Source organism: Sus scrofa, chromosome 6, assembly GCF_000003025.6.
Source record: "Sus scrofa isolate TJ Tabasco breed Duroc chromosome 6, Sscrofa11.1, whole genome shotgun sequence".
Lineage (NCBI taxonomy): Eukaryota > Metazoa > Chordata > Mammalia > Artiodactyla > Suidae > Sus > Sus scrofa.
Genome location: NC_010448.4, coordinates 33,731,354 through 33,749,510, shown reverse-complemented (window position 1 = coordinate 33,749,510; position 18,157 = coordinate 33,731,354). Strand labels below are relative to the sequence as shown.

The following is an 18,157-nucleotide window of genomic DNA, read 5'->3' as shown; positions in this document are numbered from 1 at the left end:
ACGCTTCTCCCTTACCTGGGCGCAGGGCCACCGGCTGCCGCAGTTCACAGCCTCTCTGGAAGGAAAAACTTGCTGACCCCGCTAGGCACCAACTTCCACCCCGTCCGATTGCTTACCCCAAAAGAGTGCTCAGGAGGAAAACATGTTTCCACTAGAACAAAAGGGAGAGAGGAAGAATCAGATTGAATTTTGATGATGCAAATGCTCAAACCGACTCTATGTATCCTTTGTCATGCACTTTTTTTTTCAAATATGCGAGTGTGTTTAAATGCCTAAAAGACTAATTAAATAAAGACCAAGTTGACCTCTCTGGGTCGAGGCCCAGTTTTCAGAGTCAGATTATATAACCCCCGCTGCACCGGGAATTCTCCAGCCATGCTGCTCTCAGCGGCCTGGAAAAGGACCCAATTACGGGAAGTGAAACCGGAACAGTTGAAATAAAGCCGATGATGTCTCCGTGGGCACAAATGTCCTGCTTAAGAAACTTACCTGGCCAGATGGAACGTCCAATAACAACTTTTTATTCCATATCATTTTTCCCCTTTTTTTGGGCGGGGGAGGAGGGGGCAGGGGGATTGTAAAAAGAGTGGCCAGACAAGTAATCCATACTGGGATCCTCCAAATTTAAAAAAGGAAAAAAAGAAAACACATGCCCATGCAAACCTGTTTCTCTCATGCCTTTTACAATTCCTTATTTAGAGAGAGATACACACACACTATTTACGGGTGCCTGGGGAAATGTTAAAATCCATTTCGGGGCCTGGCTAAATAGAAATGCACTCTAGAAACACAGACACAGTATTTTGTTTTTATCTGTTGCAAAAAAAAATGTATTTGATTACTTGAGTAAAATTACAGTATCTCTGTTGTTAGTAAGTATTAAATGTTAAAGAAATTGGACCCCTCCCCCCTTTCCTTTCAACTTTCCAAGAAAGTGCATGTAACAGTCCAATTTTTTTTTCTTCCATACCTAATACAAAATAAACAAACACTATACCTGCTCTCTTGATCAAGAAGAAGCATTTGCTCTTGTAAGGAACATATATGTACATTTTAATGAAAGTGATATTTCTTTGTATATACAAGAGCATCTACGTTTTCTCCACTGAAGGTTGTTCAAGATGCTATACTTAGCAGCATTGTGAAATTCCAGCACACATTTTCTATTGTGAATATACCTACAAGGCAAAATGTTACGTCTCAGTTTCAACTACCAAAACAACACTTGTATTTTTTTTCTAAAGGATTCTGCGTGCTTATCACTGTACAGAAACTTATTAACATTGAGGACGACTCAAGTAAAAAGCACGATACAAAGAGCAGTTCAAAACGGAAATGGTTAAATCTACCAAAAAAAAAAAAAAATGCAGGTTGAATTTTAGAATCAAAATCAAAAAAAAAAAAAAAAAAAAAAACCAAACCAAAACCCAAACCCAAACCCACACCTTTCAAAGAACCACACAGTTCAGTCTGTATGTTCAGTTCTTCCCTTAAATTTGTTTCGAGAGATTAGACCATGTGTTTGCTGATAAAATTTTTCCAGCAGGATCAAAGTGTACATTTATATACAGACTTTATTAGAGATCTAATGCATCACTGAGGCATTGCATCAACACCAGATTCATATTAAACTGGATATAGAAAATAAGTTAATGCCAGATGAAGACCGCCTAGCAGGGCAACTTGCAATTGCCATAAATGTTACAGCAAGTTTACAGGACTCTAGTCAATTAGTATTTAGTCCCAAAATACAGAAGACCAAAGTTAACGCTTGCATTCTGTTTGCAAAGCAAGGTTATATCACTAATAAATAAGCTTTCTTAGAACTCTAGAAGTGGAACAAGGTATAAAAGAATGTCTTCAGAACGTTGTAGTTCAGAGATCTGGGGGAACCAAGAAGGCCAGGGGGGCTCGGGGCAGGGCGGGGCGGGGGGGCAAAAGGAGTAGGAAGCAACCGTGGGTCTCATTGGGGACGGGGGATGCTCCTTCTCCAGCCAGAGTGGCTTTAACTTGTGACGATCTCTTTGCTGTCTTCCACGAAGTGGGTGAAACGGAAGTTGGTTCCGTTCTCGCTGCTTGCCATCTTCTCCAGGCCAGCCAGGGGCGCGCTGGGCTCTGAGTTCTGGAGCTTCTCCAGGTTTCCTGTCAGCCCGCTAATAGGTGAGCTGCTCCCGCTGCCCAGGCTGCCAGGAACGGGAGGGACGCCGCCGTTCTGAATGACTGAGATCTCGTTGGCCTTCATGGCCAGCCCGTTGGAGAGCGCTGCTGCATACTGATTCCAGAAATTGGAAGGATCCCCGCTTCCTGACCTGGCCGCCAAATCCTTCTGGAACATTTCTGGGAACTTGACAGGATTGCCTCCTAGAAATGTCATGGGGCCATCCACGGAGAGCCGGCGACCTCGGCGTGCAGGGGTGCTGTTCCACATATGAGTGCCCATGTGTACCTGGGGGGGGGGGGTGAAGAGGCGGGGGGGGGGCAGGGGAGGAAAAAAAGTGGGGGGGGGAGAGGAAGGGAGAAGCTTAATAGTGGAATCTGTCTCAGCTCATATCCCAACACATGACAAGGCGAGGGGCTGTGATGTCTGTTCTTATTATGGGCCCGACAGTGGGAAGGGGAACAAGCACCGTCCACTCCAGTCTGCGGGTAATAAGGTGTCTGCTCTCTGCAGCCCTGGGCCGCCTCTCCTCTGCCTGGGCAAGGATGCCTTACTTACTCCATTTTTATTACCTGTATTTAGCTTATAATGGCCTCAAGCAAGCCAGTCCGTCGCAGATAGCTCCTTTCAGGGTTAGAATTGTTATGTCCACTCTCATTGCCCTGGTAAGTATTGTATCTGACACCCTTTAGCCTATAAATGTCCTTCTCAGATGGGAAGCAAGTGCCCCTCACTGATTGCCCATTGGAGGGCCCGTGCGTGGAGAGAAAGAGCCAGAAAGTAATTATTCATCTCACATTACTGGCAGCGATCTCTGGAGAAATACTCTGTCAACAGAAAAATGTACACAGTGAGAGGGCTCCTCTGTTGCTCTAGAACTTAAGCATATTTGCTTTCTCTCCAACACAGATCAGGAGGACCTGTTGTATAATCAATTATCATAATACCCATTAGCAGAGCGGTGACGTTACCATTTTTAGAAAGACAAACCAGGCTGGACTGCAGAGTTATGAAGAAATAGAGGCCCACGCCGCGGAGAACTGTAATTATTAAGTGATACGGGCAGCACACAGGCCGCATGGAGGTCTTTAATCAATACCCCATGGCAACGCCGGGCTGTCTGCCTTGGTAGGTAAAGCAATTCATTTGGTGCACTTAGCGGAGACAACGGAGCTGGGCCGCTGCTCCGCTTAGGTACCAGATTATTCAATGCGCTCTGACCTTCTCCAGGCGGCACAGCCCGCCCCGGTCCCTGCCGGGATCCTGACCTGCACGGGCACCCGCGTGGCTCCGGATCAGCCCCACACAGCAGGTTCCCTCCAGGAACGCTCTCCCTGACCCTCTGGGCCGAGGACTCTGGGAGCATGCATTACAAACCGTCGGTGGCCGAGGGGGAGAGAGAGGGGGCTGCCGGGGTGGGTCTGGGTGAGGTGCAGATGGAGAGATACCTTAAGATTGCCTTTTGTTGTGAATGCTCTTCCACAAATAGTGCAAGCAAAGGGCTTCTCTCCAGTGTGAGTTCTCTCGTGGATCTGCAGGGCACTCGACGAGGAGAAGGTCTTGCCACACGTGTTGCAGTAGTGCTGTTTGGGGGTTCTCCTGGGCAGAGCTGGGAGCAGAACTGGGGACGTGGCGGCGGAGGAGGACAGAGGCCCCGAAGGAACGTGCCCCGTGGGGGTGTCCTTACTGTCCTGAGGAGTCACATGCACGAAGCCGTTGACCTCTGTCTTAATGAGAGATGCCAACGAGTTGGCGGGAATCACCGCCGAGTTCTGATTGGGGCCAAGGTTGGAACTGGGCTCAAAGAGCTGTGATGGTAGATCTCGCATCTGATGTGTCAACATGTGTTGCTTCAAATTACCCTTGGTGGAAAAGCCACGATTGCAGACTGTGCAAATAAATGGTCTCTCTTTGGTATGACTTCTGTAGTGAATGTCCAAGGCACTCTGACAAGCAAAGGTCTTGCCACAAATGTCGCAAGCAGTGTTTTTAAATTTACCCCGGTCTCTGAACGGGAAGAGGATCCCTAAAGAATCTTCCTTGATGATTTTCTCCGTGTGACTGGATGTCAAGTCCAAAGCCCCACCATTCACGGGGGTGGGCGACAAGCCATTGGCAAAGTCACTGGCTCCGGCTCTCTGTGGCTTCTCCTCGGCGCTGGGTGACTTGTGGAATTCCTGGGTGCTGTTGGATGGGGACAGAGCCTGCATGGAGGAGGTAGACTCTGAGATGGCCGGGCTGCCAGCACTTTGGCTCTCCATGTCACCACCCACTGAGGACGAGTCGTTGGTCAGCACGTCCCCCTCGACCGACCCGTTCTCCACCGACTTCAGGCTGGCCTGCAGCTGCTCCGCCAGGCCGGCATTGATCATCTTCATCTGGTTTTCCAAAGCGGCGATGCTCGACATCTCGAGAGGCAAAGGCGAGGAAGACAGGCTGTCTTGGGACGCATCCGCGGACTTGGGCGTGTCCGGGATGCTGCCCTCCTGACAGTCTTCCATGTTTTCATCGGAGAAGGTGTCTAGGTCATCAAAGTTCTTCTCATCGAAGGAGCCCGTGTCGGACTCCATGGACTCGGGGTAGCTGTCAGGGACTGGGGTGTTGGGGATCTGGCCCCCCATGTGCATGCGGATGTGCTGCTGTAGGACCACAGCGTTGGTGAACTTCTTCTGGCAGATGGGGCAGGAATGCTGGACTCTGAGCGGCGGCATCGCACGATGGACACTGTAGTGGGTTTTAAGGTTCCCTTTCGTGGTGAAAGCCCGGCCGCAGATCTTACACTTAAATGGCCTCTCCCCGGTGTGGGTCCGGTAGTGCATCTTCAGGGCACTCTGACAACTGAGGACCCGGTGGCAGATGATACACTCGTTGGGGTCCGTGGCCTTCTTGTCAATGTTTTCCACCAGCTGTTGAAGCTTGGACGTCTCTGAGGCCTGAGCTGAGTCCAAGAGTCCCCCGAAGGGAAACTTCGCCTTGAACTGCTCGGACATGAGCGGCAACAAAGGGTTGGTGAACGTGGAGGCACTGCCCGGGCCGCCGTCGGGGGCCAGGGAGCCCAGAGCGCTGGTGCTCACGGCCGGGGCTGAGCTGGGGCCCACGCCGCTGTCTTCGCTTTTGCCACTGGAGGGTGGCCCAGCGGGCGCGTCTGCCTCCTCCGGGAGCCCACCTGGGTTTCTCGGGGCCGGCTCGGGAGCCCCGGAGTCACTTTTGACGGAGCCCGGGGGGCTGGCGGCAGAGTGGCTGATGGGGATGGGGGCTGGCTCTTCGGTCTTGATGAAGGGGGGGAGGCTCGGGAGGGTGGGGGGCAACGGGAGGCCGACGGAGGTGGTCAGGGTGGGCAGGACGGGTTTGGTGTCCAGCCAGCTGGTGACGGGCTTTTCCGGAGGGATGGACATGCCGTAGGGGATGCCGGTACTGGTGGGGATGTTGTCCAAGTGCTCAGGCACCGGGTAGGGGTTCATCTGGATGTGAGGGTACTTCTCTTTGTGGCGCTGAAAGTGGACCTTGAGGTTCCCCTTGGTGGAGAACCTGTTCCCACAGATGTTACACTTGAAGGGCCTCTCTCCTGTGTGGGAACGGAGGTGGATCTGCAAGGCACTGTCGCTTCCGAAGACCTTCGCGCAGAACCTGCACTTGTGTTTGAAGAACGCCTCGTCGGAAGCGCTTTTCGCGTCGAAGGCGGTGACATTTGGTGGCTTGCTCTTTCTTTGCTGGGCCAAGGCGGACAAGGAGTTTAAATCCTCTGCCGTCGTTCCGATGTTGGGCAAAGGGGTGGGGAAAACCGAGTTAGCAGGGGCCGGCTGAGGTAGAAGTGGATTAGATGCAGGACTCAATAAACTGCTTATTGCGAAAGCTGGTGAGGAGGCTGCTGAGACGGCCGGGTTGCCGGCCTGGGCGGCCCCCGCGCTCGAAGCCGCTTTCTCGGAGGCCGGGGTGGTCACTGCTGCCGCCAAGATGTTAACACTGGGGGAAGAGCCGCTGTGGGATGGAAGGATGGTGTTGCCAGAACTGCTCTGAGGTAGCTGGATTGGGGGGAGCTGTTTCACACCGCTGATGCTGGCAGACTGGCTAGCGAGGCTCTGTGCTAACCCAGCTGCTGCCGCCAGCTGCTGAGATAAATGGGAACTTAGGGTGGACAAAGGGTTGGCAGATGTTCGTAAAGTACCTTGAGAAGGACTAGAAGATGCTGGCAAGTCTGCGTTCTGAGACGCCAACAGCAGTATTTGGTGACGAATCTGTTCGATCAGTTGCAGCTGGTGGATCTGCTGCTGCTGCAGAGCTAAGAGCTGCTCCATCAGGGCTGGGACGGCCAGCTTGCCTCCGGAGGCCCCACTGCACCTCGCTTCCTGGGAGAACTGGGCCACCGCCACCTTGGTGCTCTGGAGGTTCTCGATGATGACGTTGCTGTTGATCACCGAGAAGTTGCCCAGTGTTGTCAGGTCCCCGAGTTGAGGTAGAGAGGTTGTGATCGCTGAGGTACCTGTGCAGGAGCTGCTGCTGCTGCTGCTGCTGCTGCTGCTGCTGCTGCTGCTGCAGCTGGGGGGCCCACTGCCATCGCTGCTGCCACCCAGGGGGCCACTGCCGCCTTTGTTAGCCACCGGGGCCTCCACCTCCATGGACTCTTCCCTGTCCGGCCCGTGGTGTTCTGGAAGGTCGCTGCAGTCTCCTTGCTCTGTTTTGTTAACCGTGTCATTCATTTGTTCATCGGGATGATGGGGAGAGGGACTGGGGGAGAAGGGTTCAGGGGGAGAGGCTGGACTCTCATTTACGATTAAAACGAGTTGGTTTTTCGTGCAGCTCTTCTTGTGGAGCAGAAGATCTGACAATTCAAAGAACTCGGCACAGCACCGGCCGCAGACGTGGGCATCCTTGCTCTTAGTGGTGCGGTTGGGTTGACCCTTCTCCGCGTCTCCTGCAAACGTCAAAAGGAGCGGGGTTAGCGAGGGAGCCAGGACACCTGGAGCCACCTGTGACTTCGAAAAAGGAGAAAGAAGGTGGTCAATTCTTTTTTGCCGGCAAAACTCAAAACTATGGCCCCTGAAGACCAATCAATATTCCCTAAGAACGTTCAGAATTAAATCTTAAGGCTGTTGGAGGACTTCCTATCAATCTGGTATCTCCGGGAGCCCCGGCCTCCAGGTTATCCATCAAAATATAAAATACTATAAACTGCCGACATTGGTGCCTAATGAAATTCCATAGCAAAATATTGATTTCCAATATTTTATACACCGTATTCTCCACTCATCCAGAGAGGGTCCGGCCACCATTCTGAGGACTTATTAGGCTCTTGAGTTTCTGTCAACCTTATTCATTTTCAACTGATTCAAAGATATCTGTGACAGTTTGTTCTGTCACTAAACTAATTTGTAGTCATTCAGGTTCCAATCAGTGGTTGACAAGGGAGAAAAAAAAAAATGCATATCACCAAGCTGAAGACTGACAACTTGGAAATCACCTCCAGCCCCTACCTAGAACCTGAGCTCCTTCTGATCCGTGACAAACACACTTCAGCCACATCAGTAACAAATCCTCCAGACCTCTCAGGACTCAGCTGAATACAAAGGAGAAAGCAACATGCGTGCGTGCGTGCGTGCGTGCGTGCACACACACACACACACACACACACACACACGAGAAACACAGCGATCATAATCCGTTTCAAGGCCTGCCTGGCACCTATACATCATCCCATGGCATGTTCATTTTTAAAATTAATGCAATCATGGCTACCATTCTACTAACTGAGGACTATATGCCACTATGCTCCAAATGGCAACGTTATGCCTCTAAATGTTTCATTAAAAGTGCTCTATCTGTAAAAACTGGCATGAGATTTACGTTTCTGATTACACATCAACTTAAAGAAGGATGTGCAGTTAAGGGGAAGCAAAGAAATAATTCTTGGTTTCCAGTTTGGAAATGCTTTGCAATTCTCCTGGTCTGAATGTCTTTAAAAACAGTTTGCTCTTAACTGTTATCAATTGTTTAACAGATTGTCCTGAACTTTTCATTATAAAATCCCTTTATTTCATGTTTGTTTCCACTGGTTGCTCAGATTTCTTCTCACTAAGATCCATTTGTAAATTAAACATAAAAATCTCCAACTCCAAGCTAACATCCTATTCAAAGACAGGATGGCGTCCCATTGTTTGCCCAGCATGGGGAACACCAACTTCTGTTGTACAAATGGTGTGTGGTCATCTCTGAAGGCTGTGGAGGAAAAAAAAAAAAAAAAAAAAACTGTTTAATTCAAGGATTACCTCCCTGCATGCTTTTCTGCAGAACTGAATCAGATAATAGTTAGTTTCCATGACTTCCAAATTGAATCTCCCAGAAAACTTGCAGGGGGAGAAAAAAAAAAACTAATTGCAAATATGAATAAATGCAATCTCAAAATGCTGCTTTTCCAAGACACTTAAGAGTCAACTCAAAAGAGCCAGCATTTGCCTCTTTGTAGTAAACATCTTTTTTTTTTTAAAGAAAAAGCCTGAGTAGTTTTGCCTTCCAGAAAATATAATTAATACCCTGATACTAACTTCTGAAAATTCCTTAACTCTCTTTGCCTTGAGTGATGCTGAAGCTGATTAGAAGCCCTGGTAAAGTACGCCAAATGTGTGCACACTGGGAGTGTTATTTGGGCAGCTAAGTTATACTTAACAAGCTAGCTTTCCTAATACCCATCTTTTAATCTCCGCAAGGGTATAGTGCAAAATGCATTAACAATACCAAACAAATCTTAAGTTGTGGCAGAAAATACCAATAATGATTCCGTTTTAATTGAATGTTTAATCATCCTAACTGGCACAGGATTCCTATGCACATTCAAGGTGCTGTTTGAAACCCTTTCTGTCTCTCTCTCTCTGCCTTAAAATAATATAAACAAAATATTAAATGAAATTTGCTAAAGTTATGTTGCTTAACTCGGGACAAAAATAATGTGACAAAAATTCTGTTGAAAGCTTCGTATTTTGACAACCAATTTTAAATGATGCATCCATTTCAGACGCTTATTTTAAACTAGGAAATGCAATTCCTAATATATTCAACAGAAATGTTATTTCTTTCTCTTTGCACATTTCCATATGTAATGGTTATGTTTCCATCTACTTTTACAGCCAATTATGAAGGAACAAAAGCTATTCTGTTTGTTCACACATTTTCAACAAAATGCATTAAAACTATTATGTCAGCATGTTCTATTAAGCTCTGCATTCAGTGGAAAATACTTTTCAACCAGCTCACATTTATCAAAACATAAAGCCACTTTAAAACACAGTTTTGCTTGGTCAGCTGGGCTTAGACAAATAATGACAGATTCAGAACTAAATAACTAGCAAGGGAAATCAGAAAACTGACTTCATCAATTGTACACATTACAATGTAGTTGCTTCAAATATTTAGCACATCTGTGCTCACGATTAAAGGGCATTTTAATTCTTTATAACGTGCAAACATCTGATATTCTCATAATATATAGAGAAAATAAAAGGAAGGTTACTTTGCAGGAGTTAGCTGATTATTACTTTCCTGGGCTCGAATTCTCCATTTGTGCTGCTTCAAGACTCACTTGAGAATTTTTAAGTTTTTCAACCTGAACATTTTTATATTTAGGATTGTGCTAACTGGATGGAAAATATAGACACTTAAAAAAAAAAAAAGTCTGCTTGCTTCTAAGAAAGAGACTGTGTTACAAGAGCTGCCCATGTTTTAGCTTCAATTTTCACAACATTTTAATAAGCTGACATTCGGTCTCACTGTAGAGTCAACTAATTTAATTTCTCGATGTTTATGAACACCAAGAAAAAAAAACTTGATATGTATTTTGATTTATTTCAAAAGCAGGTGTGGCTCCACTATTATAGTTCTTAACTTTAAATCTATCTGCATTCTGAACAGAATTCCAGTGAAACAGGGTTATAAAAAAAAAAAAAAAAAAAAGACCAAACACCAGGACTAGTTTGAATCTTTAACTACCAAAGGAAATATTTTAAGTTGTGAAAAGACACACACACACACACACACACACGTTCTAATTCATTTTTCTGACCGTCTGGTATCTTCTATCTCTCTCAAGAATCTGTTACACAGGATTGCAACCGGTGACCCCATTATAGTAAATAAAATACAGTTGCCTCGTTCCCTGTACTATGGGGAAAATAATATTCCAGAGTCTCTTCTATGGATTTTGCATGCAAATGAAAAGTAATTTTGTAACTGTGGTCATACAGGAAAATTTCAGAAGTAGTGGTTTTCTAACTATGTACACACAAAGAGATATATGCGGAATTTTCTGGGGTTCTCCCCCCCCCACCTCTGAGTCAGGGAAGGAGGTGGTGAACTTGCAGCTCCATCCTATTTATATGAAAATCCCAGATGTTTGGGTTCTTTGGGTGCTATTTAGGTACTTGATGCCCAATTCAAATGTGTCAGTTTTTCATCCTCTGAACTCAACACTGCGGAACAGGAGGCAGAAAATTAAAGTGTGCCAGTCTGTCTGTCTGCTGAGAAAACAAAAATAAAACTATGTCCCACACGGAAAGGTTTCACCAGCCAGGGGAAAAAAAAAAAAGAAAGAAAGAAACAAACCAAAACAAAACAACAGCCCCACTGTACCACGTTTAGGGTTCTTTTTTGGAGTTCCTCGGCAAGACCCCTCGTGGTGTTGCTTCCCATCACCTTCCGAGCACATTAACATTTTTCATAAAACCTCTCAAGATTGTGATGTTGGAACCTGCAGTATTCACAGGCTGCTCCTCTTTCGTAGGCCAATTTAGAAAGCCTATCACAAACATTTTTGATTGATTGGTCTTTTATCTTTTTTTTTTTTTTTTCGGTTTGGTTTTGTTTTTCCTTTTTCTTTCACGGACCTGGGAAAAGCCTGCATCTGAATGTCCAGCTTAAGATTCCAAAGCAATTTTAAACACCAGCACATATGCTCTGCATATTTTCTGTAGCGTCTTAAGTTTTGTCCTGTGGAAGATGCGACCAAATGCCACATTTTACTGGCCCCCTTCAAGCTCCCTCCGTGTTGTGAGCAGGATTAGGAGATTCTCGGGTGGAAGGCTACAAGGGAAATCTCTGAAAAAAAAAAAAAAAATAACAACACGGACAAGACAGTCCTTTGAAAATCGTGATAACCAGCCCACCTAATGTACACAATAAATGAAAGGGGAAAATGTCTTCCCTTTGGATGAATCAAACTGAACACTAGATGGGGTTCCAGTTGCAAGGGTTTGTTCAAAAACTTCTTTGTGGCTTTCCTATTCCAGTGACGCGTAAAAGAAACTGCTTAAGGCGAGATCTAAACTTTGACTACATAAACATTGGCAAAGGCACAAGAAACTAAATCCCTGTTGTTTGAGGGTAAAACTGAGCTATGGGAACTACCTGTCAATCTTCCCCTTTGGGGGTCTGGCATCTGAGGGTGACAGGGGAATAAGGTTAGGAAAAGAAGCCAAGCTGATAAGGTGAAACTAAAATAAACTAGGAACTTCCTGCTAAGTGACTAGCAAGACTCAATTTGGGGGTCACTGGGAAGATACCGAAGGACATATTATGATCTGGACCTTGTCACCTCTGCATGGGAGGAGGCTAGCAAAGGTTAAAACAGCTCGACACATCTAGGTTTTCCAAAGCCTGGCACACCAACTTTTTTTTTCTCTTGGAGGGGGAGGGGTGCCGGTTCTCAGGCTAATTCACCCTCTCCTTCGCGCCACTGCTGAATGACTGCTGTTTTGGTCATCTAAGAATATTCTGGAAGATAGGGCTAGCGGGATCAGGAGATACCCTCGAAAAACCGAACTAAGCCTGCAGGAGGAATTGGTGCTGGTGATTCCACTGAGCTTGGCTTTTCACAGTTTCAAAAAAACTGAACTGCGAGGCTGCCTAGATTTCCCCCAGGTTTTTTTTCGGGCAGATCTCTGCATTCAAATGTGGGGTTTCTGCTTTCTAAAGGACTGGTGGCCAAGACAACTTGCTACCCGCAAAAGTACAGAGAAATGAAAGAAAGCCCCCAAAGAATAACCTATAAATTGGCACTCGTGCCTATAAACCATAGGTGAACCTGGACATAAAATAAACCACAAAACATTCAATATCGCAAGTCCACCTTCAGAAGCCCTCTCTTGCATCCAACGACCCTTCGCTCGTTTTGTGTGCATTTGTGGCATTTTAGAAAGTATGTACAGCCTGAAGCAAGTCCCCTCAAACAGTTTGCATGGTCTCATCCAGAATCTTCCATCATGACACAAACTTAAAGTCAGCCCGATTAAACATGATTTCTTTCCAACTGCCTTATCTTGCAGGTGTCGGTTTTTCAAAAAAAACCAATTCGTTATAGTTCTCGCTAACCTTTTGGGCCCAGAAATCAATGTGTTGCCATTAAGCTGCTCACAATGAGTAAATTACTTTGGTAAATAATAGAATTTCATTATTAATATAAATAAGAGGAATTTTTATGATACTTTAGAGGAGAGGCAATGTTTTATCTGCAGTTCATGGTGTTTTTATCTTTCTTCCAATATTATCTTTTCCTTGGGAAAGCTGAGCACAGAAACACTTTCTTAATAAATGAATGCAGACTGAGTGGGCCATCCATGTAGTTCCAGGAGTCTTAAAAAACACCACCCAAGGAAGAAAAACCCAACACACACACAAAACACACACCCTACAGCCCCCCTGAAATCCAAATCTTTAGAAAATAACCTACATACAAAATCATTCAATTTTAATGTTCCCTTTCCTTAGAATTATTTATCTCGGTAAAGAATGTTCCCAATGGCAGTCTTCTTTCTATAAGTAATTTGAGACTTGTTGAATATCATTTAAGAGACAAGTAATATGTACAATCTTGGTTTTGTAAGAAGCAGAAAAATTCCCCAAGTTTATTTTGGGGCATTATAGCTGCACTAAAGTAGAATGAAAATGTGAACATCATAAGACTGACCAAATAATCTTTTCCTGAACTTGTTCCGATGAACAAGTTTCATCGGGCTGTTGAGCCTGGCTCGGGTTTTCTTTGTACACGCGCACACACTCAAAACACACACAGGCGTGATAGGCAGCATAGCAAGCCTGGCTGCTCCCAGCCCTGGGAGTCCCCTCTTTCAGGGCTAGTGTAACTGGGGTCTACAAACTTTTCTGGGTCCCACTCTGGGCAGAAGTCACGGAGCTGGAGGAGCCAGCCTCTGCTGAGAGCACCAACTGGATGGAATTTTGTTATCTTCAACATTTCATGTGCCACATTTTAAGCCCATCTCAAGATTACAACATTGTAAACCAACTATATCCCAATAAAATTTTAAAAAAAAGAAAAGAAAAAGTAACCATGCTGTTTACATAGTGGTTTATCTTCTAAAAATATAGCCACCTTGATATAGGTGAAGAAGAAGGGGAAAAAAAAAAAAAAAAACCCGCAAACTAAAAACAAAAAAAACTCGGAGCCCCAGGAAGTCCTTGAGGTGTGTGTTCTGTGTGGAGGGAAGAACAGAGATTGCTGAATACGCTGCAGAAAAGGGGGTGACTCTTTAAGGTAACTTTGAGGCATGTCAGGTTCCCTTCTCTGTGTCTCACAACTAGTAAGGTGCAAGGCCCTTCTGTAAATCAGACATGGAGAAGGATTAGTTGTGTACTAATATTATTACAACATACTAAATCCTGTAACCCTATTACAAAATCTACCCTCTAGGCAGCTTCTCCCAAACTTATTGTTCAACCATGTAAATACAGTCATAACCTAAAACCATTACAACTGGAGAAAAAGAGAGGGGGGTGGGGAGAGGTGAGAAAGGGGGCTGGGAGGGGAGTGTTTCCTAAGATGCCTAACAGTTTACTGCTTCTTAGGACAATGAACCAGCTTTGGGGGCGATAAAAAAGAAAGAAAGGAAAAAAAAAAAAAAAGAGAAGAAAGGGCGGAAGGAAGGAAAGAAGGAAAAAAGTAAAAGAAAGAGAAAAAAAAGGGAAAGGAAACTTGATGCAGTTACTTAATGAAGTTACCTCAATGCTCAAAGAAACTAAAAAAATAAAAGTCCTAATAAATAATAATGGTCAGAGGTAGTGAACTCTTTTTATGCCATGGCTTTATGAGAAGCCTTAACTATTAAAAATTCCAGATTCAGAAGGCAACAGTAAAAAGGCAAAGATCTACGGAGCATCAATTCTCCACGAAGCCCGAGTCTTTATTTTGAAAATATATAAAATCAGCACACATAAAAAAAAAAAAAAAAACCCCAAAAACCTCTTTTTTCTCCTCCAGTTAGTTAGGTTTGTCCTCTACAAATTGTGCACTTTCACGGTATTACGGGTGCGGAAGGTCTCACCAGAAACTTTGGGAAAAGATGTGTGGGGACGAGATGCAGAAGAAACCAGCTGAGAAAACCGGGAAAAAGACTGTTACAGCGGCCTTTGGTAATTTCACCTCCATGGACCCGGACCTCGCCTGGGGTGGAAAGCGGGGATCAGAGGTTCTTTTCAGAGGACTGAGTAATCAATCGCAGGGCTCTGGGAAAGGCTGGAGGCTTGAGAAAGTGCTGGGGTGAAGGGGACAAATACTGTAAACAAATGTCTTAAGCGGTCTCGGTTCTCCCCAATTTCTTAACAGGGACCCCTATACCAGGAGACCCCTTTCCGGACAGCCGGGGCGAAGGGCGGGTGGGTTTCCCTTCGCGTCTCTGCCCGGGTTCAGCGCGGTTCCCTGCGTCCCAGCTCCGCTGAGACGCAGGCCTCTAAGGAAGGCCCCGGGGACCGCGGGGCCCAGGCGGCCGCAGAGTTGAGTGCACTGAGAAGGTGCCCACCAAAGGGCAGCTTCGGAGTTCTAGGGGGTCCAGCTCCCTCCTCCACACCCCAAATTGACGCCCGGGACTGGTGCATCCCAAGAGGCGTCCGGAGTCTCGGGGACCGCTCCTGGGGGACGGGGTTTGGGGAGAGAGATAGCCCTCGTCCTTCTGCACCCAGAAGAGAACTGTGCTGGGGAACCGAGCCCGGGCTCCGCTCCATCGCCTCCGGCCCTGGGCCTGGGAGCTCGGGAGACCCCAAAGTGAAACACCTTTAGGGGTAAAGAGGGATTCGAGGGGTGTTCCCTCCGTACCCCCCAATTCCCTGTCCGGATCTCTCCCTCTCTCTGCCTTAGCTCCCTCACACAAACTTTGTTCTGGACTTCTTCATTCCCTTAGGGACCCGGCAGTTGTCGCCTCCGTCGGAGGAAGCCAGTGCCTCTGTTTTAGGGGGTTTCTCTGGCGACTAGATAGTCCCCCTGCTCTGAAAAACGACCCTTACCACTCCTGGAAGTGCAAGATACCACGATCCTTAGCGAGAGCTGACCGAGTCTAAAGATTACTTGGGGGCTGGCGGGGGTGGGGTGGGGAATGCATGTATTGGCAGAAGAGATGCGGGGGTAAACTTGGGTAGAGGGACCCCGACACTTTCCCCCCGTCTTCCCGAAGTCTGCCTGGGGAGCAACTAGCTGCAAAGAGCTCTCTCCACCCGGGCCTCCACCCCAGCATATCAGGCGCGAGCGCCCGGACACAGGTCCCCATCTTCTTGCAGCTCTGAACTCCCAAAGGCACCCCATTCCCTCGCGCGGAGCCCAGGAGGGGTGGGAGGGTTGGGGAACCGGGGGGAGCGCGGCGCTGGGAGCTCCCCCAAAGCTCCAAGTTCAGCCCGGAACATAAAGTAAACTTCCTTCCCGAAGGCAGCAGGGCCAGGGCGGCGGAGGCCAGGCCGGGGCCCCGGGCGCCCGCGGGAGAGCGCGTGGAGCTCCGCGCAGTCAGGCGCCGGCCGGCCTCTGCCCGCACCCCAAGCCCCGCCGGACACCCGGGCCCCAGCCACGGTTCAGCGGGTCCCGGGCTCCGCTCCCGGGATAAGCTGGGACAGAGGAACAAGGCCGGCGTGCCCTCTCTCCTCCCCCCAGGAGGACCCAACAACTCCGGAAAGATCCTGCGGAGAGAAGTGTTTGCTTTCCCCGGGGCAGGAGGGGGAAGCCCAGCAAAGGCAAATTGAAAATTGAAAAGAAAAAAAAATTGCCGAGTCAAAAAGGCCAGCGGGGACTCGGCGGCGGCGGCGGCGGCGACCGCGGGGCGGTGGGCGCGGGGGCCGGCCGCGTGTGCGTGGGTCCAAGTGTGCGTGAGTGTGAGTGCCAGTGCGTGTGTGCGCGTGTGTGTGTCCGCGGCGCGGGCCGGAGCACTCACCATCTCGCCGGGGGAGCGAGGCCACTTCGGGGTCGGATTGGAAATGTTGAGGCTTCGCTTGCTTCCTCCGCGACATGCTGGCTCAAACATCAGCTGGGGCAGAATAAAAAATTACTAAAAAAAAATCTTCTCAAAATTACGGAAATCGAGCGGCGGCGGCGGCGGCGGCTCCCCCCGCCCGCCGGCCCGCCCGCCCCCTCCCCGGCTCCCCGGCCCCGGGCGCAGCGCGCATGTGTCCTGCTATAATTATGATTATCAATAATGCATTGCGATTAATCATAGAGGGGCTCTTTGAAAGGCGATTGGCACCGGGCCAGCGCTATTCAAACCCGCTCGCCTTAATCAATTAGTTCGTGATTTGCTGCAGACCCCTGTCTCTCCGCGCGCTGGCCCAATAAGCCGGCCGCGGGGCTGGCTCTGCGCTCCGCGCCGCCCGACACTGGGTTAACCCTCTTCGCGACCGCCCGGGACTCCGCGGCCGGGCCGCCGGGGGCCTGCCTTCTCGCCTCTGCGCACCCAGCGCCCCGGCCCGCGCCCCCCGCCTCCCGCCCTCGCTCCCCCCCCCCCATCCCAGGCTGGGCCGACCCAAATTAGCATGCCCTCCCCGGAATTAAGCCTCTCGGGGTAGGGGGTGGGGGTGGGGCCGGACGGCGGCTGGGGACCCGGGCTGCGGGCGAGCGGCGAACTTCCCAACTCCGGCGCTAGGCGCGCCGGCCTGCGGGGGGAGGGCGTCCCGTGGCGGGATTTGGGGGGAGGAAGTCCCGTTTCGTGAGTGTTTCTTCGTTTCTTTAAGAGCTACCAGAAAGCAGCCCACCCCCACCCCCATAAAAAAAAAAAAAAAAAGCGAGTGGGGAAGAGCCAGCCCCACGCCGGTCCGCCTCCCGCCCGCGGCCCGGCCTCCCTCCCTCTCGCCGCCTGGCTCGGTGCTCCTCCGCCCCGAGTTCTCCATCCCTGGATCGCGGGCTCGCGGGGGCGCGGAGAAGAGGACCAAGGAAAGGTTTGGGAACGTGATGGGTTTGGGGCTCGGGGGGGTGGGGAGGGCAGCTCTCCCGCCACCCCGATTCGCCTCAAAGGGCCCCAGTCCTCCAGGCTCTCGCTTGCCCCCTTTCTCTACCTCGGACATTCCCAGGACAATTAGGGCTGAAGTTTTCGGGAGACGCGGCCCCGAACCCGTGGGATAAGGGGGCGGCCCGGCTCCGCCCAGGACCCCTCCCGGACCTCCCCCCCGGCTGCCCCGGTTGGCTGCAGGGCGCGTCACTCCGCGGGGAGGCGGCGGCAGCTGTGGCGCCGCGGAGCCGGGGGCGGGCGGAGAGCGGGGACCGGCCTAGGATCCGAGTTCAGCTCCAGCCGGGGGGAGGGGAGGGGCCGCCGCTCACCCGGCGCGCTGCAACCCTCCCCTGGCCTCGGGAGGCGCGGCCCTGCCTCGCCGGCTCCGGGCAAGGCCAGTCACTGGGAGCCCTGGGCTGCCCGCCCTGGGAGAGGGGGCCGCGCCCCAGGCTCTTGGAGAAGAGGTGGCCGAGCCCAGCCGGGAGTGAGAGGGGCGGCGGGGGTGGGGGTGGGGGTCCCTGTCCGCAGCTGTTTGGCCCCGCAGAAGCTCGCCTCCACCTCTCAGGCATTTGCCGAGCGCGGCGCCCAAACTTTTCGCACCAGCTCCATCTCCTCAGGCTGGGATGCAGCCTCCCCACCCGCGCCCGGAATGGGGAGCCTTGGACCCGCACTCCCTCCTCTGGGCTTGGGCGCCCGCGAACCTGAGGCTCAGTCCTCGGCTCAGCCTAGCTCTTCCCCTCGAGTCTCGGGGTCTTCTCGCTCCAAG

At 49.6% G+C, this 18,157-nt stretch overlaps 1 protein-coding gene across 1 annotated transcript; it reads right to left on the bottom strand.

Moving 5' to 3' along the window:
• SALL1 (spalt like transcription factor 1) lies at positions 813-17,845 on the bottom strand. Its single transcript, XM_003126987.4, has 4 exons — positions 17,459-17,845; positions 16,345-16,437; positions 3,607-7,070; positions 813-2,446 (listed from the first exon to the last, which is right to left on the bottom strand). The coding sequence occupies exons 2-4, from the start codon at positions 16,418-16,420 to the stop codon at positions 2,006-2,008; spliced, it is 3,981 nt and encodes a 1,326-aa protein (XP_003127035.1). The 5' UTR covers positions 16,421-16,437; positions 17,459-17,845; the 3' UTR covers positions 813-2,005.